Consider the following 27,456-nt stretch of genomic DNA (forward strand, 5'->3'; position numbering starts at 1 on the left):
TGTGTGTGTGTGTGTGTGTGTGTGTACGTGCGTGCCCAGTGCGTGTGTCGGTGTAAAACAGCCAAAAAAGAGAAGAGTAAGCGATGGGGTAAAGTTACCACCGTGCATTCACATGCCCTGTGTAAGCAGCAGAGGAGCAAGCGAGGAGGGACAGCGACAGCGACCACCGTGTAGTAGCATGCCCTTCAAAAGCGTCAGATCCGCCAACAGCTACAAAAGCTTATTTGAAAAGATAGCAGTCTGTGTCCAGGGTCAGGCAGCTGATCACTGGTTCACACAGCAGTTGATTCTGAACCTAATGTATGGTATACCGCTATTTACAGAATCGTAAGCTTATACATGCGCACATGAGTATGTGCATTCACACACTCACACATAGGCAACACACACGCGCGCATGCAAAGCTTCTTTATTTCTCTAGTCGTTTATGTGTTTGTCTGTCTATTTATTCACGCATTTTCTGTTATTACACATACGATATGATTAGCTCTACCCATTTACAAACACATCATTAGTCTATCTGTTTCCATTAGTCAATGTTTTCGTGGTGTGGCTCGCGCTGAGAGTGAAACACTAACTGAGCAATGGCTGTCGCTGTGGTTCTGTTCGTTCGTTTAAACATGTATTGTCCTTTGTTTCGGGCTGATTGACACTGAAGTCCCTGGTGTCATTGTGCCATTCTTAAAATCACATCTGAAAGAAGCACCCCAACCCCTGAACCCCAACCCCACCCTAACACACACACACACACACACACACACACACACACACACACACACACACACACACAAGTCTGGATTTTCAGTCATGACTGAGCACTGACACGAGCAGGGCACTGGAAGTCTGCTGATGTTCCTGGGGCAGATGCTGTTCCGGCTGTGGCGACGGTCTCTGGCTGCCTGAGCCTTGTAGCGGTGTTCTTCTTCAGGTGCCTTTGACGATCGAATTTTCTTGGTGAGAGCGGGGGATGTTTGTTGCAGGAGAGATATCGCATCATCGTAAGCTGTCTTTCAGCTTGTCTTTGAAATATCCCGGTGTTCTGGTTGAGCTCTTTCATCAGTTGGAGTAATTTTAGTGATGACCGGACGCACTCAGATATCTCCATCCTCACATTTGACGTCATCAATAGGATCGTTACATGGCATTTTTCGGACAAGCGATGACGAACGCCGCACAGCTGCCATTTTACTCCCAACGGTAGAAATGTAGACTACTCAGATGGACGCGGATAATATCGGCAGTCAGCATGCTCATGTGTGTGAGCGGAGTAATTATGTGCCTATATGTGGGTGGGTGGTGTGGGGTTATGAGTGTTCATGTGATTGTTATGTGTCTAGTATCAGTTTCAGTTTGTTTTTAGAATTTTTTAGAATTCGGTAATTGGGGTGGGAGTCAGCTTGTGCAATGAACCTGAGGTGGAGGGGATTCAATGGTGGAGAGGGGAGGAGGGGAAGTGGGTTCTGAGAGTTAGGGGTTGGGGCGGAGATGAGCTTGTGGGTTAGAGATGGAAGGAGTGTGTGTGTGTGTGGGGGGGGGGGGGGGGGTCCGTGTCTGTGTCCAGTGTGTGTTCTGATGTATATTGGCATATTTTCTCAACTTACTCGTAACTGAACCAGTTTTAGTTTATTTGAATTGTATTCTAATGTTTGCACATGCCATACAGTGATTTTCTGTACCTTGGTATCGACAACAAACCAGTCTTCAGTCTGGGCTCTTGTTTCCAATTATAAAGGGGGACAAATTCATTTAATTACAAAGCAAAGAACAAGGGGAGTTAATAGGAAGTGCACTCTTCTGTCACTGAGCAGCTTTTCAGTGGAGACACACATTTGTTCGCAGCTGTCAGCATGTGGGCACAAAACGCGGATATTGATGCAGATGTAAGTATTAACCACATATTTTCATGTCATACACGAGTAGCAATAAGGATTGGTCGCTCAAGATGTGTTTATTCACAAATTATTTTGTTAGATTTATCTTAATTGAGAAACATCGAATGAGTAACCGGTGTCTGCCATTTTGCATGTTCATTTCGTCGGCCTTTCTGGCCTTGCCACTGTGTCGACTATCGTTGTGTACATGTGTCAGTATGATACAGAGGAAAATTCGAAAGTTTAGTATCTGGCATTATAGGTACCAGGTAGAATTTAAAAGTCTGAACTTAGTAAACACTTGCATTCCACATACAGTGATATGCTATCGGAGTGGGTGAGCAGTCTCTTTCTGGACCTCTCCCAAAGAAGAAATGTCAGCTACACGTACGAATTGAAGTAGATGGAGTGTGTGTGTGTTGTGGGACCTCTGTGTATGATTAATATCATAATAAGTGAATAATTTAAAAGAAAATATCGATATGATATGATATGAATACTTGTACTAGTTCAGTACTTGTAGTACTGCACCTATCCTTGGTCTGAGACCAAGCTTCAGTGCCCTTTACAGACATGAAGTCATTTGCACAACAGGCTGCCTACTAAGACAGAGCCCACTGACAGCTGCCTTGGGCGCTCATCATTCATTTCCTGTGTCATTAAGTCAGGTTTCAGTCACGCATACACATATTTACACAGACATCTTACTTTTTAAGTTTATGACCGTTTATTACTCTGACATTTAATCAGCCATACTCAGTGTTCAGGGGTGACATGTGCATGCTGGGTATGTTTTTCTTTCCATAACCCATTGGATGTTCACATGATGTACAGGAACTTTGATCTTCTGCATGAGTATACACATAAAGGGGACCCAGGAACTAGCAGATCTACACATATGTTGACCTGGGAGTTAAGAAAAATCTTTACCCTTAACCCACCAGGTGCACCAGGGAGGGCTCTGACCATTCTGTCAATGCACCAGTCTTCTCACTTCACTAACACTTATAACAGACCTAGAGTGAGTAAATAAGAAGTCTCTCTTTTTTGTAAATGGTAATAGACTAATACATACATCAGACCTGCCTAGTACTACAATTCGTCCGTAGTTTCTACAATTCAAGCCCCCCTGACTACGGCACTACGGCCGAGTAAAGAAAAACTACTATTTTGCGACCGCGAAACCTGAAACACACACTCACACGCACAGCAAATGCTAAGAACTGCCTCACACATTCGTCTCTGAAAAATTTGTCACTGAAGATGAACTTTCATAGCATTTGACATCAGCACCAACCCCCCACCCCTCCCCCACCACCTTTATAATTAGAAACAAGAGCCCAGACTGAAGACAGAGCTGAATTGAAAACGTGCGCACGCACACACACACACACACACACACACACACACACACACACACACACACAGAGGCTGAATTGAAAACACACACACACACATACACTCTCAAACACAAACACACACACACACACAGAGCTGCATTGAAAACAAAATACAAAGCATATACTCTTATGTCTCTTTCTCAGGCATACACACACACTTTCTTCCTATCCTCGTCCCTCTTTCACCACACACACAGGGTTGAAGTGTACACACACACACACACACACACACACACACACACACACACACAGAGCGAGCTGAATTGAAAACACACACACACACACACAGAGCCTGAATTGAAAACACACACATATACATACACACACACACACACACACACACACACACACACACACACACACACAAAACACAGAGCTGCATTGAAAACAAAATACAAAGCATATACTCTATGTCTCTTCTCAGGCATACACGCACACTTTCTTCCTATCCTCGTCCCTCTTTCACCACACACACAGGGATGAAGTGTACACACACACACACACACACACACACACACACACACACACACACACACACAGGGGTTGAATTGAAAAGACACACACATACACATACACTGTCTCACCCTCTCAAACGCGCGCACACACACACACACACACACACACACACACACACACACACACACACACACGGGCTGAATTGAAAACACACACATACACTCTCTCACCCTCTCAAACACACACACACACACAGAGCTGCATTGTCTGTCTCTCTCTCAGGCATACAGTATACACACACACTTTCTTCCTATCCTCTTCCCTCTTTCACCACATGCACAGGGTTGAAGTGCACGCGCGCGTGCACACACACACACACACACGTGTGTGTGAGTGTGTGTGCGCTCAGAGATGCTCTCTCTCTCTCTTTCTGTTTATGGATATAACACACAACCAGCTTTGCTCTCCTAATGCAGTCCCCAGTACCTTGCCTGTTAATGTAAAGTTCACAATTTTGGAATCTCTGCAAACAAATAAAAACTAAGAGATAAAAGAAAGGAAGGCTGTGTCATGAATAAAATAAATGATGGTTACTGTCAGTCAGTCATTTTGTGTTGGTCATTTTGTCACATGCTCCTTTTTTGTCTTTGGAAATTGGTATCTCTGTATGTAATTACTGAAAGCTTCAGTTGTGTTTGACAATTAGCCCTAAACCATGTCTTGGTTAGTACAAGGAAGGTGACATGAAGAGTGTATTAAATTGGATATGTCGCCATGTCCATACTACTGAAAACTACCATAAAACTACTGAAAACTGGGGTTCTACTACTGAGGTATTTGGGGGCCTAGGCAGGTCTGCATACATGTGCACACAGTGATTAGCCACACTGGTGTTGCAATCGTTTTAGTCTTGATGAAGCCGATATATTACAAAATTGAGAACCATACAGTTTATTCATTGCAGTAAATTGTGCAGATCTGTTATATTTTGTTTGGAATTTTGCAGAGTGAAGAAACATTGTTTCTGACAGACTACATTTTAAAAAGTTTTTCTGCTTTAGAGTTTTCACTTCTAAATCAGTGGATGTTTCATTATGTTGCAGTATGACTATGTTGGGGGGTACTACTCCCATGGAGGAGGGCAGGACTATGACAGCATGCATACAGGTAAAAAAAAAATTGATTAAAAACAAACAACTGATAATGTTTTAAACTATTTAAGTGAAACTGAAAGAAGTGATAAGTTGTTTTTTTAAATAAAGATTTATTCATTCATTTCTTGAGTGCTTTGACTATACTCTTTATACAGGAGTTATCTAATCTTGTGTAATGTATTTTTATATATGTTTTTCTGCAATGTATTTCATATACTTTTTTTTTCAGAATAGATTTTAATTGTTCACTCTGATAAAAGAAATAAATGAAAAAAATCTACTAGTACTATTGCCTGTAAATTACTGTCAGCTGTGCTGATCTATATTTATGAAATTTATTTTATATATATTTTTTATTAACTGCATTGCACAGTTCTCAATAGACTATTATATACTGATACAGTATATAGTATTCAGTATAATTTTGTTTGCAAGCATATTTTTTTAATTATGGTTTATACTTTATATTACTGTACATGTATCAAGTAAACGTGTGTTGTTGTTTTTTTAATTTATCCTTTCTCTTCACATATATTTTGACACATGCCAGTATCCCATTTCCCTTCAAACAAGAGTCATCTTTTATTATTTATTTATTCTTTTTTTTCAGTTGTTTTTGGTATATATGTATGTGTGCCCATGTGTGTGTGTGTGCTGTTTTTATCCATATCATTAAACTTAAAGATCCCATACACTGTCAGGGACTCTGACTGCCTTGGAGCATTCCACACCACCCCAGTGTGCAGCTTGAATGGGAACCCTCGCTCTCCAATCACAGATCAAAACTTTCTTTGACTTATTACATTAAACTGTTTTCAGAACCACTGAACCCTGCCTATGACTCTTTGATCCACAATTCAAAACAAGACATGAAGAGAATCCAAACTGTATTCATCCATTTGTCTTCGTATGCTCCCTCATCTAGAACTGGCTGACATCAAACTCAGAGTGGTGTCAGATTTTTCCAAATTCCCTGATACGTCCATGGACTTTATAAACACCAGAGGTCCAGTTTGACCTTGCTGCATACCAAAAAGACTCTGCCAGTTCCTTGGATTACAAAGCTTACTTTGCTGAACTTTGTCAAAAGTTTCCTTCGTTTTTAGAAGATTTTTACCAATGGTTCCAAATGTGATGGTGTTGCTGCCTCTGTATTTTTTTGTCTCTCTGTTCCAGACTGGTCATCAAAAAAGCGTACCCCCTCAGAAGGGTCTGTGCATACTGCAGAGCTAACTGCTCTGGTTTTAACTCAGAAAGTTATTTCAAAGTCAAAACGAAATAATTTTATTGTTTTATTTGACTCACTGTCTCTTCTGGAAGCCATTGCAGGTCGCAGTGTCAATCATCTGGAGCTTTTAAAATTTTTGGCGATTTTTAACACATTGACAAGGAATGGTTATCGTGTTGTTCTGGCCTGGGTGCCTGGTCATGTGGGTATCCAGGGAAATGAAACTGCTGACTGCCATGCCAAGGATGCCATAAAGTCGTTTGTCCCCCTTACACTGACTTAAAAACAAATGTTCAGTTTTATGTAAAGAAGTTTTGGCAGGAGGACTGGCATAATCAGGCAGATAACAAACTTGATCACATACGTCCAGACTTGAATGTTTTACTACCAAATGTTTTTAAAACTCATAAGGAAGAGACAGTGTTCTGTCAACTGAGAACGGGTTACACTTTTTTCACACATTCTCACTTGTTGCAAAGAGAAGAGGCTCCTTGGTGCATTCTGTGTCATGCATCACTGACAGTGAAACACTTTTTGATTGACTGCTGGGACTTGGATGACTTGAGAGTTAAATATTATACTGCTGATTCTCTGAGAGTTTTGTTTCGTGATGTCCCACCAGTTGTTGAATTTTTAAAAGGAGCAAGGATTCTTAACAAGATTTGATATTTTATTTACATGTAAGATTTCTAACTGATACATGGACATTATTTTGGGGTCTTTTTTGTTATGTTTTTATACTAATATGACATGGGTATGGTTTTAACGTGGTGTCAGCCCTGATGTGGCCTTAGTGGTTGGCTGGGCTATAAACATGATTTGCTTTCTGACAAATAATGTCGATATCAATGTTATAAATGTAAAGCTTTCCCTTGCAGTAGCGTTAGAAAAGTTGTTTTACAGTCAAAAGAAGAAAAAACAACAGAAAAGACCGTAATTTTCAAACAGTTGTTCAGCTTGTTGTGAGGAATGGAAGAGTTCATAAAAGATACTATACTTGTATTAAGAGAAATACATGGACAATGTTCATTTTTTGTTAGTGTTTACAAAGAGCCTGTGATTGCACACATTAATTTTCATGTGGATCGATAGTGTTTTTGAATTGAATTGAATGGAGTAAGGGAGATTTGTCATGTTGTGTTCTTACTCCCAGGGGACCCTCGTCAGGACATGGAGTATGAGCGTCAGTACCAAAGCAGCTACATCGTGCCAGAGGTCATCAAAAACTTCCTGGTCTTTTTCCAGAAAAGCATCAATGAGCAGAATGTCTTTGAAGTGCAGAACTGTTACGAGAGTGGGTAAGTGTTCAGATAAAACTGGTGTGGGTGAAGATGAGGTGGGTGTATGTTTGGTGATGGAAATGGGAAATCGGCAGTGAGTGTCAGTGTGGTTGTTGTGGATGGTAATGACCTGATAGAGGCTAGGGGACTGTGTTGTTGATTGACGGAATATTGTACCTTTGTAGTTTGGTAGTGAATGCAGCTGATTGATTTTATGGAAGGGGGGCAATATTCAAGTGATATGATTGGATAGAGAAAAGGGTATTGTGAATGTGGCTCATGATTGGATAGAGATGAGAATGTTAAGATTGAGAATGCCTCTGATGATCGTCTTAAAATAAAGGCAGAAGCAGTGGGGAAAGTTTTGATTGAAAGTTATACAAAGAATGTAATGTTTAGTTTGAAGTTACTCATAAATTGTTGAACTGGGAAGAAAATTTCCTATAATTTTGCTAGTCTTTGTTAGTTTTGCAACTTGAACAAGGCCCAGTTTGATATGGGTCACCTGTTGTGAAAGTGGAGACAGAAGCTTAAGTGTTTCAACTTCCATTTTTTATCTGAAAATTATAGATAGAAATTCCCATTAGTTCCACCAGTATGTTTCTGAAAGTACATGTAGTGTATCATAAAGAATACTGTTTACTGATCACATGTCTCTCTCTCAAATTCTATGCATTTGTAAAATAATTATTGATGGTGTATTCAGGATTGCACAAGTACTTGTCGAAATTCACTATATCTACTTAAAATTGTAAAAATCTAGTGATTTCATAAATACTTATAGTTTAGATCATATTTAAGTCTGAGAAAGTCTATTATTTGTGACCAGAAGAAGGTACATAGAAAATAGTGAAATAATTTACATTGACCAAGTTTTTTTCAGTGTACTGGTTGGGATGATTATGTTGAGCTCATGGCCATTTATGTTATCGTGTGATAGATTCAACAAACTGACGGATCGCTTCTTCAAGAACACGCCTTGGCCAGAAGCTGAAGTGGTGGCTCCCATTGTTGGAAATGGTATGTTACTTGTCTGTGTGTGTGTGTGTGTGTGTGTGTGTGTTACCTGTTGGAGACAGGGTATAGTAGTTTATCTCTGCCTGTGAACTGAGTTGTGCAAAGAAAAAATGTGGATTGGGGAACATCCCTCTCTAGAGATCTAGGTGTGTTGATGTAGATAAGGGGGAAAGTTTATGAAAGAATGAAAATATCATATGTTAAAGAGAATTTTATCCCTTGTGAAGTACATTTTAAGACAGAGATAAGATTTAAGAAAATCTGTGTATGTGCATTGGGGGTGATCAAGGAGTGATTTTACTACTATAAAAAATTTATTAAAAAAATAAATAAAGTATTTCGTATGATTTTACTACATCTGGTTTTTTCTGTTTAATTGTTTTAAATCTTGTTTCTGTTGTCTTACTGCAGGAACATAATTACAGCGCAGTACAATATATAAGATAACAAGACAATGTACACAAAGTACAATGTGCTAGAATACAAAGAACAGTGTAGTTGAATGCAGTACACATATAGTTGATTATGACCAAACTCGTAACCACAGACAAGATGCAAGATAATTGAAATGTATTATGGAGATTGAATTTTGAAGTGTTTGGTGCCAGATTTTAGGTTGATATAACTTATTAATGATTTAACTGAAATGAATGTGATGAAAACAGATTAGTAAGCCATTTCAGTTTGTTTTTTTAAATCATTATTAGAAGAAGAAAAAAAAAAATATATATATATGTATAAGGGAAAAAATGTTGGCTGATAGATGTTTTGTGGGTTAAAAACCTTGTTTGTTGGTTGATGGATGTTTTGTGGATTAAAAGCAGTGTTTGTACACAGACTGTCGGTGGTTTGTTTTCCAGACCCTGTTTTTCTCATCTTGTACAAGGAGCTGTACTACAGACATGTGTATGCCCGTGTGCAGGTGGGTACATCTTTACTAAAACCACCATGCATGAACATAAACTTTGGTGGTAGGGGAAAATCAAAGAAAGTTTACATGCTTTCAAACTGGCTGACACATTTTCTTTCCTCCAATAGAGCTGTGTTAGTTCATCTTCATGTCTTTGTTTGCTTGATAATTTCAGAAATAGTTACACGATAGTTGTAAGAATTGAAATCACTTGATCACCATTTGCTGATCTGTCAACGATTTTATCAGTTGACCAAGGACTGTTTAAAAATGTATCAGTTTTGCATTTGTTGGAATTCCTGCTCTGTAATTTTTCTTCAGAGAGGGGTGATGACATTGTTAATTTTTTCATGCTTAAGCACATGCATGACCACACATGCATGCATGCATACACACTCTCTTATACACACAAGCGCACACTCAGAGGCATGCTCAAACTCATTAGCTCACACACTTGCACACACTCTTCCATTTCGAAAATTGTGTTTGACCTCAGAAAATGCAAAGTAATTGATTGAAATGATATATACTTTGTATAGTATTTAAAAAGAACATGAAATATGAGTGATCTGTAAATCTTGCATCATAGAACTATCAGGCTCTGGGATTTTACAGCTGAATATTAAGTCTGTAATAAGATTTTACAGTTGTTTTAAACTGTACATTCAAGAAACATAAACTTCTCAATTTGAAAATTTGGAATTGCAGCCACTGGGATAAGCAAAAATTTTATGCATGACAAAATGGAAAATCTTAAAAATGGGGCTTTGTTTACTGAATGACGTTATCAAGAGATAGTTATGGTACTGCATCAAAAAATATCTCTGATAAGTTTGTTTTAGAATATACTTACTTCTGAGCTGTCTGCTGAATTTTTCCCCAGAGTGGCCCAACACTGGAGCAGCGGTTTGAATCATACTACAACTACTGCAACCTCTTCAACTACATCTTGAGTAAGTTTGTGTATACATGCATGTGTGCAGTGTGTTATTTTTATCCTTTAATTTGTAAAGTTATACTGTTCCATTGCTGATTGTGTCTCTAGGGTGTAGTATTAAGATTTACTGTTATTGTGAAGTGCATTTGTCAGTTAATGAATTGAAAGCATACATTTTTATGCCAAGCACGTGCACATCATGTCCCATGTATAACGTGCAACTCCGTGGGAACCTGATGTAATGGGAAAAAAGAGTACAGATTTCAGCTCCCAGCAAGTTCGTAGTATAATATAACAGCATGATATTTGGCATGCAGACAGCTGAAAACAAACATGAAAACAGGTCACACAAGCCATTTTGGTGTTGGAGAGTATTTGGAATTAACTTTCACATGTATATTCAATATTTATATTGTAGGTTATGTGATATTACAGATGCTGATGGCCCAGTGCATATGGAACTCCCCAACCAGTGGTTGTGGGACATCATTGATGAGTTCATCTACCAGGTAACAGTGCCTTTTTGATCAGTTTTATTTTTCAGTCTTTGATCATATTAGAGACAGTTTCATGATGGTCTGATATGATAACATACTTGTCCAGAGAGGAAAAGGTCCAAAGTTGATTCAGCTATGTGTGTGCTTGGTGTGTGGGGTTTTTGGGGGGTTTTTTGGGTTTTTTTATTTGTGTGTGTGTGTGTTTGTTTAAGCACATACACTAGACCTGGAATGGTGGTGGTGCTTACATCAGCAACAAGAGTAACCCTGGCAAATTTCTGCAGAACTGTTCACTTTGATGGATTAAAAAAAAAAAAAAAGAAGTCTGTTGCACATTTATTGACTTCCATCTATTGTCACATTAATGGCTTCTATTTCAGAAAATATACAAAGTAAATATGCCCACATGCAGGTTTTTCTTTGGTTTCTGTGGCTTCATTATATCTATATTACAATATAAAAAGTGATGTTTGTAAGAATAACTTCTTTTTTGTCAGAGGTTAATTCAAGTCATTAACAAGAGATGCCAGGCCTTCAAGACTCACTTGTGATACACTTAAAAAATAAAATAAAATAAAAAATCTATTTGTTAAAATGTGTTCTGTATTTGTTACTATAAAGCTTCAGGTTTAAAAAAAAAAAAGGTCCTGACGGCAGATTCGAACCCTGCGTGTTCGGGTGAGAAGGAACTGTCTTACCCATTACACTATCGTGGCTCCTGAACTGATGTTAAAAAATTTCCTATTTGAACATGCTTTTTTAAGGGCGATAAATCGATTGCTGTATTCGCAGTGAGAACACTGTTTAAATCATATTATTCTCGTGTATCTTGGGCATTCAGAAAATCTGTAAGGGCAATTAAAAATTCTTTTTAATCCGCGGTAAAGGAGACGTGGCCATCGCCGAAATCACAACGCAACATTTAGCCATTTTCTCTGGATCTAGATATATGTACAAGTTTAGTTAACCCGCCGGGAATGTACAATACGGTCGATTCAGTTTCTCTTTTATGTTCATTCTAGTTTTATAACTTAAAGTTGATATGAAAATTGAGTATTTTGTTAAATTAATAACATGTAGAGCCGAGTACAAGTACTTCTAAATGTTGTATGAAGTGAAAAGGACTTAATTTTGAGAAAAGTCAAGACTGGAAATTTTTACATTTCATCAAGGGTATTAACTCTCATGGTTTATTATTTTCAACTGTGAATTGCGACTGATTTTGTTGATATTTTTATGGCAGTTTGGGGCATAATCCAGTAAGTGATGAGGCGTTCACAAATTTTTTCTCTGAATAAATATTTAACAGTCTCCTCCAACTTTCCATCACATGTTATCGTGGATTGTTGATTGAATATAGGATTGAACAGGCAGGTCAACATCTTGAAACAAAATGGCGTTCCTCGTGTTTGCGAGGAATATGAACACGCGCTTTGAATATGTATAAATATGTTTACACAATTGATTTTTGCCCATGACCTTCAGGGCTCAGCCAATAGATCTATAAAGTCCACTCGTAGTATTGATTTTAGTATTTTCCGAAAAAGACCACTTGGGCGAATGAACATAGTGAAAGCCCTGTACACTGAGTAAAACACACAAGCTTTTTATGTATTGAGTATAATTTCAAAATGTAATGTTTAAGATGAGAAAGATCAGTTTAAAGCAAATTAACGCCCCTAGCATTAATTACAGATTAATTTCCCTTTTTTACTATCTGCACCAAAGACATGCACCAGAAATATAACTTCCATGCTTAGCAAAAGAAGTTCCTGTTTGAACAAAAAATGATAAAAATGAAAAAATCTTTTTGTTGTGTCAGAATATCAAATCAAAGTGCCAAGTTTAGAGAATAAAAAAAAATATATATATATATAACAGTAAATTCAGTTTGCATATAATTTGGCTTTTTTATTATTTTTTTTGTGCCCATCCCAGAGGTACAGTACTGTTTTAAACAAGATGACTGGAAAGAACTGAATTTTTCCTATTTTTATGCCAAATTTGGTGTCAACTGACAAAGTATTTGCAGAGAAAATGGCAATGTTAAAGTTTACCACGGAGACACACACACACACACACACACACACACACACACACACCAACACAGAACACCGGGTTAAAAGATAGACTCACTTTGTTTACACAAGTGAGTCAAAAAAATAGATGATTTTCCGTACAGTGATTCTCTGTCTGTCTCTCTGCCTGACTGTCTCTCACTCAAATAGACATACATTCACAAATACACACCCACACATACATGATTTTTACGCAAGGCATAATGAGCCATATTTCCTGTTGACAGTTCCAGTCCTTCAGCCAGTATCGTGCCAAGATCAGCAAAAAGTCGGAGGATGAGGTTGAAGTGCTGAGGACCAACCCCAAGGTCTGTTTTCACATTAGTCTGTTAGAGTGTTTGTGTGTAGTTGAGTGTGTGATTATACATGTGCATGTGTATGTTCTGTGAATGAAGGGTTTGTAAGAATGTTTTATAGTTAATGCGTATGTTCATGTATGTGTTATGAACCATTGACAGCTTTTTTGCTTGTTCGCATACTTTGCTTTCTCTCCTTACTTGGTCGTCTTTTGCATAAAGCCAGTCTTGAAACAGTGTATGCGTGTTTCTGATCTTTTGTCTATTCCTTTCTTTGGCATACCAAATATTTGAAGAATGGGTCAGTGATTTGTGGTTGCGTGTGTTTTCAGATCTGGAATGTGCACAGTGTGCTGAATGTGCTGCATTCTCTGGTGGAAAAATCCAACATTAACAGACAGTTGGAGATTTATGCCAGTGGAGGTCTGTACAACAATGACATGGAAAAGTGTGTGTGTGTGTATATGTGTTTGCTTGCACAGAGGATTTGTGGGGGATAGAACACGGGTGTAGTTAATTGATGTATGGTTTGTCATATTGTGTTCTTGTCTTTTCAACTGATTTTGATGGGCTTGTGGCTTTTATAGCACTTTGGGTTATGCTGTTGTCCGGCATCTGCCTAGCAGATGTGGTAGTGTATATTGATTAAACTGAAACTGATGGGTTTGTGGAGCTGTCTACCTCACCTCCTAAGGTCATATTTTTTAAGGTATTTTAATTATGAATATGAGCATATACAAAAACATTTTAATTACACATACTTAACCGTGACCCAACTAGTGCAGACTCCGGCAGGGGTCTGACATTCCTGTCCTGTGCAAACTACTATCCGCCTATGCAGAGAAAACAAAAGCAACTACGGCTGATAACCTCCCGGAAGTAGTTAACCTCCCCTTTGTCCTGCTAGCTAGCGCCCTCTTTTTCAAATTTTTTTCAATTAAGATGTACACTGTAAAGAGAGTTGCTCTTGTTGGCTGCCTGTGGCAAAGTGACATGATAGGTTGAGGAAGATTGTGCGGGTAAAAGTATAGATATGATCTGTGCATGTGTGTGAACAGTTTGGTCTCCTAGAATTGGCTGAACACAACAATGCTCTGTGTGTGCAGGTGACCCGGACAGTGTGTCTGGTGAGTTTGGCCAGAACTCGCTGTACAAGATGCTGGGGTACTTCAGTCTGATTGGCCTCCTGCGTCTGCATTCCCTGCTTGGGGACTACTACCAGGCCCTCAAGGTGCTGGAAAACATTGACTTCAACAAGAAGGTCAGACATACCTCATTTTTCTGTCTCATCATCTGCTGTTTTTTTTCTGGTTATTTGTTAATCAGAGCTGCATAACTCTCTAAAGAACAAGATTCTTTCAAAGTTCAGTTTTTTGTGTTATGATTTGATTCAATTACAAAGATCACAGACTAGAACTTTAATGAACAAACTCCAAAAATAGGAACAGAAAAGCATTCAACATTTCAGAGTAGACTCTTGGTACTTGAGTTCCTAATTTATAATTCAAGGATATATTTATCTTGTTTGTGTTTGATATGATCAAATGTGAAAGTTTGTTACATAACATAGAACTGATTATGCTCAGGAGATTTGTTTTGTTTTGTTTTGTATTTACCAATTTTTTCTGAGTCTTGGATTATTCTAAGAAAATCTGTCATTGTAAAAAGAAAGTCAGTAGTGGAGAGCAGCTTGAATTTCATTGAGAGAAATCTGATACAATACAGTATGTAGTATAAGCGGCTGTTATAGCTTGGCTCCCTCTCTACTTCATGTTTTTACTTTGTTGCATTGTACAGTCTGTAGACAAATATAGCTGTTTGGCGAATCAGCATATTTGGTGGCCTTTACACAAAATTTGTATTTAGATTTTGCAGATCTGTCTGATGACTACTTGATGTTGGCATATGGTGTGTTCTTTCAGAACCTGTACTCACGGGTGCCTACCTGCCAGATCACGACATTTTACTATGTGGGCTTTGCCTACATGATGATGAGGCGTTACCAGGATGCCATCCGCACCTTTGCCAACATTCTGCTCTACATCCAGCGCACCAAGCAGATGTTCCAGAACCGTGCCTCTCTCTACGATCAGGTGAGCCGTGTGCTGTGGGTTATGTGCACTGTGACTGGGATCCATTCTCTCTGCACCCCACTGTCAACTCTGTTGGGTTGTTTTGGTGTTCTGACATTTGGAACCACTCTTTCTTCTCTGTGGCCAATGTCTTTTTAGTGACCAGGACTAGGGTTTTATGCCAGGGGCATTTTAAGGGGAGAACTGGATTTGTTCCACATCATTGAAATCACTTGTTTTACTGCAGTTTTTATAACAGCGTGGAACGGTTCTTGTGCACAGTGAAGAAGTTTGAAATTTAAAGATTCCTGATGGAGTATCTCTCCACACTACTGAAATAACTGATGTTGATAACCCATCAGCATTAAAATGAGGGCGTTTTAATTCATTATCAAGAATGTCTAGACAAGTATATGTGTTAGTAAAATTAGTGTTTTCGCTATCTTGCATTCCTATCCTAACAAATGGTGTCAGACTGCAAGATATTGGCCTGTGGATTTCCAAGGTGTATGACCAGTGTATAGATAGGTATAGGTGTAATGTTCAAATGTGTGACCAGGTATAGCAGGTGAAGGTGTAATGTGCAGATCTCCAAGATCAATGACAAGATGTACACCTTACTGGCCATCTGTCTGGTACTGCACCCAATGCGCATTGATGAAAGCGTACACTCCCATCTGCGTGAAAAGTATGCTGACAAGCAGCTGCGTATGCAGAAATGGTGAGTAACACTACTTTTTGGTCATTTTACCCACAGAAAAGCTGTGTCACGTTTTCTTTCTTTTCTAAAAATCCAAGCATTTCCAGCATGTTAATGAATATTTATAAATAAATGACAAGGGTATATAAAATTCATATGCAGCTTTTTTTCACCCATTTTATTGGGCTGGTCAGAGCTTGTTCTCTCTCTGGTTTGTCTCAAAGTTCAAATCATGAGCATACCAACATGCGTACGCTTAATAATCTGTTCAGAATAGAGGCAAAACTGCAGCACACAGCCAGGCATCTATGGCAGAGTAAAAAAGACAAATTTTCAGGTAAGTCACCAAAGATCAGTGCAGCTGGAGATTCATTGAAAGAAACACAATCAGGGAAGACAATGCCACATACAAATTCACAGCTTCCAGCCTGACAGTGGAAGTGGCAGTGACTCCTGCTGTCCAAGGTTGGCATCTATAATATGTATGCTCTGAAAATCAACCTTCCATAATACTGATTCTATAAGTAACCTCCTACAAAAAGTCGAAGTGGGATTGGGAGCCCAGAGTGGCATGAGGCAATATGCACCATCCAGCCTCAGATAACTTAAATGGGTCAGACTTGAAAAGAAGAGGGATAGCTAGTCACTATTCGAAGAAATATGGTATCACCTTGAAATGATCAGTACACAGTCTTCTTAAAAATGCAGCATGAGCAGTAGCAGTATTTTTCTGGGCTTTCCTCAAGGTAATATGACTGATGAAACATTACAGTTATGCTCATGACCCAGAGGAAGTAGATGAAGGTTAAAGAAATATTTTGTGTGTGTGTATGTGTGCAGTGACCAGGCAGAGTTTGAGCAATGCTTTGCCTTTGCCTGCCCGAAGTTCCTGTCCCCTGTGCCTCCCAACTATGACTGTATGACTGACACCCTGCATAAGGTGGGTTCTGTGCTGTGTTCACATGCAGACCTGCCTAGTACTACGATTCGCCCATAGTTTCTACGATTCAAGCCCCTTGAATACGGCACTACGGCCAAGTAAAGAAAAACTATGATTTCGCTGACCAGGAAACCACACACACACACAGCAAATGCTAAGAAAGCCCAGCATACATTCGTCTCATCACTGAAGATGAACTTTCATAGCATTTGATGTCAATGCTTCCACGTCAATGCAAACACAATATACCATGCTCACATACACTACACAGATGCACGCACACATACACACGCGCGTACACACACACGCGCACACAAACGCACACACACACACACAGGCCTACATTTAAAACAATACCCCAAGGCACATACACACAACTGTGCTCTATCTCCATCCCTGTCAAGTCACATTTAGCAACAATTACTTTGTAGCACCATAGTGCAACAGAACAAAAATTTTGTTGCAAACAGTGTTAAGCCAGGCTGATGATAAGGCAGTGCACTGACATAGCTGCAGTGATACTTAGATCTGGATCTAGATACTCATTTCCCCATCACATGCATGAAATATGGTTTTCTTCAAATGCACTTAGGACCTCAGCCTCAAATTTGGATGGCCCGGTCAGGTCACCTCAGGATTGTCCTTCGTGGAGTTGAATTGAAAACACATACACATGTGGGTGCAGACACACACACACGCACACACATACACATACACACACACACACACACATGCACACACTCTCTCTCTCACTTATGTACACACACGTGCACGCATGCACGCGCACATACACACACACACAATTTACACAGTTGTATTGAAAAGAATACTCATGCACTACACACACATTATGCCTCATACTCACATGCGCGCGCACACGCACACACACACAGAGCTGAATTGAAAACACACACATACACACACTCTCACTTTCTCAAACACACACACACACACACACACACACACACACACACACACAGATCTGAATTGAAAAAACACACACATGCATACACACACACTCTTTCTGAAACACACACTTTCTCGAACACACACACACACTGAGTTGCAGTTGCATTGAAAACAAAACACAAAGCATATAAACTAACACTCTCTCTCTCTCTCTCTCTCTCTCTCTCTCTCTCTCTCTCTCAGGCATAGACACACACTTTCTCCACATCCTTGTCCCTTTCACTTCACACACACACACACACACACACACACACACACACACACACACACAGCTGAATTGGAAAAAAAAAAAAACACACACACACATACACTCTCTCACTCTCTCTCTCTCTCGCGCGCGTGCACACACACACACACACAGATGAATTGGAAAAAACACACACACACACATGCATTCTCTCACTCTCTCAAACACACACACACGCACACGCACACACAGAGAGACAGACAGAGCTGATTGAAAACAAAATACAAAGCATATACTTTGTCTCTCTCTCTCAGGCATACACACACACTTTCTCCCTACTCGCCCCTCTTTCACCACACACACAGGGTTGAATTTAATACACATACAGACACACACACACACACACGTGTGTGTGTGTGTGTGTGCGTGAGCTCAGAGATGCTCTCTCTCTCTCTCTCTCTCTCTCTCTCTCTCTCTCTCTCTCTCTCTGGATATAACACATAACCAGCTTTGCTCTCCTAATGCAGTCCCCAAGATCCCCTCACTTGTTATGGTAAATTTCACGATTTTGGAATCTTATCTCTGCATCAGATAAAAACTAAGAGAGAGAGGAAGGAGGAAGGAAAGGTTGTGTCATGAATAAAATAAATGATGGTGACTGTAAGTCAGCCATTTTCTGTTGGTGATTTTGTTGTGTGCTCCTTTTTGTCTTTGGAGATTGGTATCTCTGTATGTGATTACTGAAAGTTTCACTTGTGTTTGACAGTTAGCCCTAATTCATGTCTTGGTTAGTACAAAGAAGACGTAATGAAGTGTATTAAAGTGGAAATGCCACCATGTCCATACTACTGAAAACTACCATAAAACTACTGAAAACTGGGGTTCTACTACTGAGAGGTATTTGGGGGCCTAGGCAGGTCTGCAATTGACCTGTTTGTGGTGGTGGATACATGTTGGTTTTGTCTCTGTCTTTATTCATTGATCAGCTTTTCCTGTATCAGGTTTAAAGATATATTTGTGATATGTAATAGTAAGTTATATATTTCAGGATCAATTGTCATAATAGTTATCATTTGTTTTATTTTAATCATAATTGCTGATACTGAAACCTGTCATCTTGATTAGCCCCATGTACCATCAAATTCACTGTATGTGTGTGTGTGTGCACACTTGTGTGTGTGTGTGTGTGTGTGTAGGAGCCATTCAAGCTGCAGTTGCGTGTGTTCTTGGATGAGGTCCATCAGCAGATCCAGATCCCAACCATCAGAAGGTCAGTTGTCAGTGAAGGTGTAGAAGAATGTTGCAATGTTTGGTGCCAGTTTGTTTTTCGTTGGAAAAGTTTACAATGGAGTTTACATAGTTCTAACAAGGTGGTTGTGTACACTGTTTTGCCATTTGAACAGTCACAGTTTGGCTGGTGAGACAGTGTCCATAGATAGATATCCATAGATAGATTTTTTTCTTCAACAGTATTTGATTTGAAACATTTTACAATACATCACATTTATAGATAAACAGGACAACAAGAAAATCTTAGACAAAGTATACAAAGAACATGATTGATGGAGGTGTCCTGTGAACTGTTGCAGCTACCTGAAGCTGTACACCACTCTCCCCATCTCCAAGCTGGCCATCTTCATGGATGAGGTGTGTGTCTTTTCTATATATACTCTTCTCTTCTTGTGTCTGTTGCTGCTGAAATTTCAGTGTACATTGTTCAGATGATGTGGCCTTTTTCCTTAAAATATTATCATTCTGGGTTTTAAATGTGCACATATTTACCTTGCCATGTCCTGCTTCTGTAAAGTTGTTACAATTACTTACAATTACTTGACAGAAAGAACACTTAGTTGTCTTTGTTTTTGTTTTTTCTTTTCTGTTCCTCTTCATCTTGTGTTCATTAACCAGTTTGCAGTAGAGTTCAAGTACTTTCATGTGACATGTGTTAAGTCATTGATGTTTTCACGATACATCAAATGACTGTTGCTTAGGCTTGGAAAAAAATTGAATTGCAAGTCATGCAGCTGGAGTTATACACTGAAGCTGTACTTTGTGTTTCCATTTTATGTTTTTTCAGCCCGAGGAGACCCTGCGTACGCAGCTGATGTGCTTTAAGGTAATGTCCATTTTCTTTTTTTCCTGTGCTTTTGAGATGTTTTAATTATTAAATGATTATATGCATGGCAGAATCAATGATAAGACTTGATTTGGTGTGTATTAGCAAAGTTTGTGAAAAATGTACCATTTGGAAAAGACAATTGTTCAAAGTAAAATGTTCAGGTTAACAATGTCGATTTGCAGTACTCTTTTCCAGCTAATCCACATGAACACTCGCGAAATGCTAGTGCCATAGCACAGAACAGACAGTTACCCTGCATTTGACTGGCCCTGGTGGTATAAACCTTCATAGTTCTGAGAGTGACTACTCAAGTTAGCGCATTTACACACCAGCTAGTACTTTAACAGCCTGTGTGTGTGTGTGTGTGTGTACCTCCACATGCACATAAAAAAGGCAGGTGAATTTGTCTGAATCCATCATATACCGTCTCTCCAAAATGGAATATGGACATCAAAATATCACATTTAAAAAACTAAACTTCAGCCTGAATGGTAGAGGTATATTTTTTTCTTTTGTTCTTGTGTGTAAGTAGCAGTTCTTGACAGCAGAAGAAATGGCTTTGCTAGATACATTAATGTTTGTTTGTGTGTACAGCACAAGATGAAGAACCTGGTTTGGACCAAAGGCACAAGCTGTCTGGAGGGGGAGTTCCAATCCTCTTCAGAGGTGGACTTCTATGTGGATGGGGTGAGTGCACTTTGGTGTTGAGTGGGTGGGCTAAATCAAAGAGGGAAATAGTCAAAAATGACATTTCCTTTACTGTCTCTAAAAAGCATGTCTGTTTACATTTGTATTATGCACTCATGCTGTGAAATATGAGGGAAATGTGTGTGGAAGAGTTTATGTGTGCGATGTACAGACTGTTCTGTATGCAATATCAGGCATAGTGGGGTGTAGGCCTGGTGGTAACACGAATCTGAGCATACAGCATTGAATCCCATACTCGTCTGTACTTTCTCCCCCTCCACTTGACTGTGTGGTGGTCTGGATGCTAGTCATTCAGATGAGAAGGTAAACTGAAGTCACATGTGGAGCGTGCATTTAATGTGCTTAATCCCTAGACTGCCTGGCCATTGAGAACTCGTTGGTGCAGCCATGTACACTTTGCTGCCATAGCGATGAGATAAGTAATCACTGAAATATTCAGACTTTTCCCTGGTTTGTGTTGAGTCTGTTGACAACAACACTGTTAGCTTTAGCTTGGGGAATCTTTCTAGATTCTATTGATAGCTAGAAACCCTATCTATATGATGAGGCAGTCCTTTATTTGAATGATTTGGTTGTGTTACTGGTTGTTTTAACCCGCTCGTAGTATACTCAGCAAAATGGCAACACCAGGCTAAAGCTTTGCTATCAAGATGCACCTAACAACCAGAATTGTTCTTTAGCTGATGCTCAGAAAAAATTGGAGGGTCAGTTCGAAGAAGACGGTGATGAACTTTTATTGGATGATTCAGTACAGAGTTATGAAGAGATTGGCATGGTTGTCCAGCGAACAGTGAGCAAGTGGTCTTAACCTTCGCTGGCTGTCGCTTTTGACTACACACAGAAGCTCATGTGGGTCGTCCATGACCCATACTGCTGTCGCTTTTGACTACACACGGAAGCTCATATGGGTCGTCCACCACCCATACTTTGTAAAGAGACAAAAACAACCTGTATATTCCTCCAAAGCTTATAACAAAATATAGAAAAGGAAAACATATCGTAACAACTGATTACACACACATGTGCTCGCACACACACACAGACACTCACACAAACACATACACTCAGAAGTAACACATGCTCACGCATTCACACACACACACACATACACACACACGCACACACTCACACACACGCACACACAACTGATCACACACACAAATGCATAACGCGGATTTCAAAACAGTTGCATATCTTTGGAAAAATCAGAATTAAAAAACTTGTGTTTTGAATTTTTTATTTATCTACCTTTCAGAAAATATGATATATGGGTATCTATCCAATAACAGAGACCAAAGAATTTTTTTTAATATGTACCCACTTTGTGGAAAAACACTGGCAAGTAGATTTCACTTACTTCCCAGGCAATGAAAGGGTTAAAATAATCCACAGCAACAAAAGGGTTGTTCCACTTTGATAGGACAACAAATACACTTTCAAACAGAAAAAAAAGAAGAATAAATACACTACACTGTAGCGATGCATTCGTCACAGGGAGAGTAACCTGAATTTCACATGAAGTAATCAGTTGTGACAGAGTGATAAGAAACAACACATTTGTCTTAACGAAAGTGGTATGCTGCAGTTATCAACAGATCTCATGGTGCAACAGGGCTGGGAATGTTAAATGGAAGATGAAAACAGCACAGTGTTTGTATTGTATTACAAATATAGCATTGGACTAGACTGCATTATCTGCACTGTGATAACTTTAACCAGACAGTGATGGCGTGATGTGACGTGTGAAATGGTCACTAGGACAGCTGCTTGAAACACAGCTTTCGTTGACAGGACATGATCCACATTGCTGACACCAAAGTGGCACGTCGCTATGGTGACTTCTTCATCCGCCAGATCCACAAGTTTGAAGAGGTAGGGCAGTTGCTTTCTTCTGGTTTTCTTTTTCTTTCTTTTTCTGGTTTTCAGTCATCAGTATGAATTTGATTTTGTTCAGAATTTTTCATTGATAGGTTTATAATTATGTGTTGGGCCTTTCCATTGGTGCTGTAAAAAAAGTGATGCAAGTGCACCTGGATGTTCTGTACTGGGCGAACCAAAGAAGAAAAAAAAGAGGGCTGGGAGGAGGGGATTGAAGGTGTTTTCTTTTAAATAAAATTTTGGTGATAAACGTTCTTGTGGCTTATTGATGCCATGTTTTATGTTTAGCAGGGTTAGTGCTACATAAGAGCACTTTTTTAAAGTGAAATTTTCTTTAAAAATCTTCCAATTTTCATGTTTTAAAATTCAGAGTAATGAAATACTTGAAAGGATGATGCAGAGCAAGCAGACATGGAAGCTATGTTCACTAAGGAGACTCCAGGAATTGATGATGTATTCTTCAACAGAATCGTTCAAGTGATGCACAAAGCATTTGACAGATGTATTTAATGTTTATTCAGTTTAATCACTTTTTTCCAGTGAGGTATTTGCTTATCAATTTTTTCTTATTTTGTGTCTTCAGATCACACGGAATCTTCAGCAGATATCATCAAAACAGCACACTAAGTAGATTGCCATCCTGCTACTGGTTGCAAAGGCATGGATGCCATCTGCAGGGAACACTGGACACGAGTACACACCATCACCAGTATTTTGCTGACCTGGAGTTTACAGGCACCATCAAGAACATTTGCGAATGTGAATATTGATTCTGCATTCACTGGCACAGCCAAGAGTGTGGACAAGATTCTTCTAAACACTATTGTCCAGCGAAGTGTTTTAACATTGTCTGTAGCTGTTTGTTTTTTTAACAAAGGAGTATGGTCTTAGACTGAACATTTATTGTAATAAGTGGAGAACAATGGATAAAAGCAAACCAAAAATATCATACTGCAACTTGCAGTTTGTGAACTTGCCGACTGCCAGTTACTAGCTGTTCAAAGTGTGCAACCTGTTCACTATCAGTAAGATCAGAAGTGTCTGCAGATTGCGTTATTATGCCAGGTGGTTTGTGAACAAACTGTGTTGTTCAGTGTAATGGAATTAAAAATTAAAAAAAAAAAAATCATCAAAGACGCTCCTGAGTATGTGAAATGGTGTTTTTTGTGTTTGGTTGTCTCAGTGATTTCATTCTTCCCAGATTTGGAACCAGTTTCTTTTTGAGACAGGAACCTGCTTATCCCACCAGTGGAGTTTATTATGCTTTTTAATAAATAAATAAATAAAATTTAAAAAAGTTTTGTTTGACAAATAATAGAAAAAATTCCAAGTTATAGTGCATTTCCAACACAAACTGTCTAAGAGTAGATGTGGCATGCCAGGTATGTTGCATCAGTCTCCTTTCCCATGCTGCACATCAGGACCACCACTCAGTTCCATAGTTTCAATCACAGAACAATGCACACTTACGGCAATCTCACTTTATTACTATGAAAAGAAAGCAGCTGAACATGACACTTAGCATCAAATAACAGACATGATTTCAGACAGTTTAACCAGTCGTACTGCCAAAATTTCAGTCTGGTATATAAAAATAAAAACTGTCTCGTAGGCATTCCCTGCGGTGATTTGTCAAGGAGGAATGATTGATGGCATAATTAAAATATAGGGCCAAAAGTGATACACCACAAAAATAATAAATCAAAATTAAGCAACTTGCTAACCTGAGCTATCAATTACTGGAAACTGCACTGCCAACACAGATCTATGCCTGGTACTGAATGATGGGTATTTGATATTAAAACTAGATACTGAAAGATGAATGTAATACTATAGCTTGAGAAAAAATACAACATACTGAAATTAGGCACCTTGACTTAAGCAAACGTAAAGTATCATAGGCATATTTAATTCAGTCCAAAGATTTGCTGAATTTTAATGCTTTCAACATTTACAACATTTTGACACCTAAAGTTTCCGAAATGAACCACCTTTACTGTCAGCTGCCTTCTTTCACTCACTATGTGTACATTCTGACTGGTCAATTTCAACAGTGAGAAGCGCTTCAGATTCATGTATGCTGTACAAAGCAACTTACTGAACAGAAAACACTGAAGGAAAGGTGCACAAATGGACAGCCACTAAAATCATTTTTTTGAAGTCGTCATACATGCACAATTTCAGGTATGTGACCAATTCAGTGGTTCATAATACTCCTAAAATGTGTCGTAAGCAGGACGATGTTTGTCATTACCGACCTGTTCACTCAAGATGGTGATGTTCACAAACGAAAAGAGGACGCTGTGCTCATAAAATCTGTACACAAATACAAGTACTGTATCTCTCCCCACCCCCACCCACCCTTTTTTCCCCAATATATACCACTGCACTCCTAATTATGCAGTCAACTGTCCACGATGAATTCGATAGAAGAAAGAGTGGTACAATTTCCCTTTTATTTTACCATCAATTGTTTGAGAAAGATCAAAGCTGAAAACTCTGGTCTGAATTGTATTCACACAACCTATAAATCATGAACCTATGCTGGATGGATAAAGGAACATGAAATATTTTCAATATACAATGAAAAAGATTCTAAAAGCATGAATAAAATAATAAATAAAATTCAGTCAATTAAGACGGTGAAAGAGAATGAAATCATTTCAATGTACGATAACATTATTCTGGAGACATAAACGCCGGGGGGGGGGGGGGGGGCAGCAAGAAATAATATTATTCTCTACTGATGAGGGAAATGAAATACAGACCTGCCAACTGTTATGTATTGGGCAGAATTTGCCACTGATCAGTGTGTTTTACACTGTTGCTGTGCTAGTGTACAAAACGCAATGATCTGATTTACAAATGATTTAGGAAATCCAGTTCCAAGAAAGTATCTGAAGACAAGTGAACTGTGTTCGAACCAGTATTATTTCCGTCAATGAGTTTTACATTACTCTTCCTTCAGCACGTTTGGATGAGACTGATTTCCTGTCAAGTGCATGTCAAATGTTGAAGCACAAGACCAATACTGAAAAGCTGTGTTGATGCCATGGGACATCTTTCAGAAATATCTAGAAGACTTGAGAAAAATACCTGTGTACTAAATCAGATATTAGTGATCATCATGCTAGGTGCACTGTCTAACCAAATAAATATTAAATTTCCCATAACAGATTGACATCAAAGAATATGCTAGCTGATGTTTAGTATACCTTTTACATGTTGTAAATAAATGTTTTGCAACTGGCAATTAGCACATTAACTTAATTCTGGAGGCATTAATGAAATGTGGATGAAATGAAATTACTGTGAAGGAAGGATGTCAAAAGTTTTCAAAATACAATAAATGATTCTGAAGGCATGGAATATGAATGAAATGTCTTCAAAATAAAATGAGATGAACACAGCGCACATATATATATATTCCAAAAAACTCAAATGTCAACAAAAGATAACACTGGACATGAAACCAGATTTCAAACTTTCCACAAATACAAAAATAGGTGACTTGATAAACTGACAAGTGTGGTCTGTTCCCATATTAACTTTACCAAAAAAAAAAAAAAGACACAAAAGCTGGTAATCTTCCCCACCCCAACTGTCCTGAATCTGAACAGATTTTTCCGAGTCAAATTTGCATGGGCATGACAGAAAACACCATTTTGGTAAAAAAGCAAACGCTTTTGAAGTTATTGATCAAGTAGTACTGCCTCCTCAACTGTATCAGGGATGCTCCTTTGTTGCCAGTTTTGTGGTTGTGTGTGCGTGAGTGCTCTGAGAACATGAAGAAATGCTCTGCACAAGACTTCACTTTTCACCTTATCAAAGACTAGCACTCCAATCACTAATCTTTAGGTGGAAGGGAGGGAGAGGTCTGTGGTAATATGCTGCCAAATTCACAAGGCTGACACATCAAACTGTTTGCTCCTGCTTCAATTTAACAAGGTGATGTGTTCACTGTGTGACTTGGTGTTTGGCATCCTAAGGTGATGTGCTCACGGCGGGACTTGGATGCTTCCATTTAAAAAGTTCACATCCCTAGGCTTTCTATGAATGGCCCCCCCAAACCTTTCTCATGTGGCAACTACTACTTGCTGCAATCAGCCTGTCTGCTATCCCCTCCCCCTGTAAGGCACCCCCTGACCCATCAAGACACACACAGAGAGACGACAACAGTGACTGGAAAGTGTGCAGGATGCAATATTCCAGGGAGGGTCCACAGCCTAAGACCAGGACTGGCCATAGCCTCCCTTCTGGAAGGAGCCCCCTGATCCATTCATGGAGCTGTAGGAACTGGACCCACTACCATACGAGTTGAATTTGCCACCACCTCCACGACTGCTGCCAGCACCACCACGGCTGCTGCCCCCACGACTGCCTCCTCGACCACCACCAAATCGACTTCCACCACCACTGCCTCCACCTCCCCAGCGGGAACGCCCTGGAACAGATAAAAACGTGCTTGAAATTTGCTGTTCACTGAACAGACTATTTAAAAAACTGCATGCACAGGCACACACACATACAAGCTACTGAGTGTGGTTGTGAACAGAAAATTCCACAGCACCTGGATAACTTGGTCAGTGCATGCACTCAAACATACAAAAAACACAACCACACACCTGCCACTTGCCTGTGGCACTTGGTAATTTTGGAATGGAACAAGCTCAAGCAGAGTTTATCTTTGTAGAGTGGTGCTGTCTAAAACTGTCAAGTGTTTTCAGCTTCAGAACATGCACTGTTTTTGAGCTATGGA

General features: G+C 39.2%; 2 protein-coding genes across 2 annotated transcripts in view; one reads left to right on the top strand and one right to left on the bottom strand.

Moving 5' to 3' along the window:
• Positions 1 to 1,785: 1,785 nt before the first annotated feature.
• Positions 1,786 to 23,566, top strand: LOC143285981 (eukaryotic translation initiation factor 3 subunit L-like). The gene is made up of 19 exons (XM_076593448.1): positions 1,786 to 1,880; positions 4,831 to 4,894; positions 7,263 to 7,407; positions 8,330 to 8,409; positions 9,267 to 9,328; positions 10,200 to 10,269; positions 10,689 to 10,762; positions 13,056 to 13,136; positions 13,457 to 13,547; positions 14,231 to 14,385; positions 15,047 to 15,217; positions 15,784 to 15,917; positions 16,737 to 16,836; positions 19,189 to 19,262; positions 19,582 to 19,639; positions 20,070 to 20,108; positions 20,706 to 20,798; positions 22,611 to 22,691; positions 23,281 to 23,566. Exons 1-19 carry the CDS (start codon positions 1,848 to 1,850, stop codon positions 23,326 to 23,328), a joined length of 1,653 nt encoding a protein of 550 aa, XP_076449563.1. The 5' UTR covers positions 1,786 to 1,847; the 3' UTR covers positions 23,329 to 23,566.
• A 596-nt stretch (positions 23,567 to 24,162) lies between these two features.
• LOC143285974 (putative ATP-dependent RNA helicase DDX5) overlaps positions 24,163 to 27,456 on the bottom strand; it is a 31,559-nt gene continuing 28,265 nt past the window's right edge. The window contains exon 13 of the mRNA XM_076593436.1: positions 24,163 to 27,141. Coding sequence (XP_076449551.1) covers positions 26,924 to 27,141 — 218 coding nt within the window. The 3' untranslated portion in view covers positions 24,163 to 26,923. The remainder of the gene's footprint in view (positions 27,142 to 27,456) is intronic.

Source organism: Babylonia areolata, chromosome 1, assembly GCF_041734735.1.
Source record: "Babylonia areolata isolate BAREFJ2019XMU chromosome 1, ASM4173473v1, whole genome shotgun sequence".
NCBI lineage: Eukaryota > Metazoa > Mollusca > Gastropoda > Neogastropoda > Buccinidae > Babylonia > Babylonia areolata.

Excerpts from the sequence above, each read along its gene's own strand:
- LOC143285981 (XM_076593448.1), top strand. The coding sequence starts at position 1,848 with ATGTGGGCACAAAACGCGGATATTGATGCAGAT. Across the intron at positions 1,881-4,830 it reads ACGCGGATATTGATGCAGAT|TATGACTATGTTGGGGGGTA; the intron begins GTAAGTATTAAC and ends ATTATGTTGCAG. Across the intron at positions 22,692-23,280 it reads AGATCCACAAGTTTGAAGAG|ATCACACGGAATCTTCAGCA; the intron begins GTAGGGCAGTTG and ends TTGTGTCTTCAG.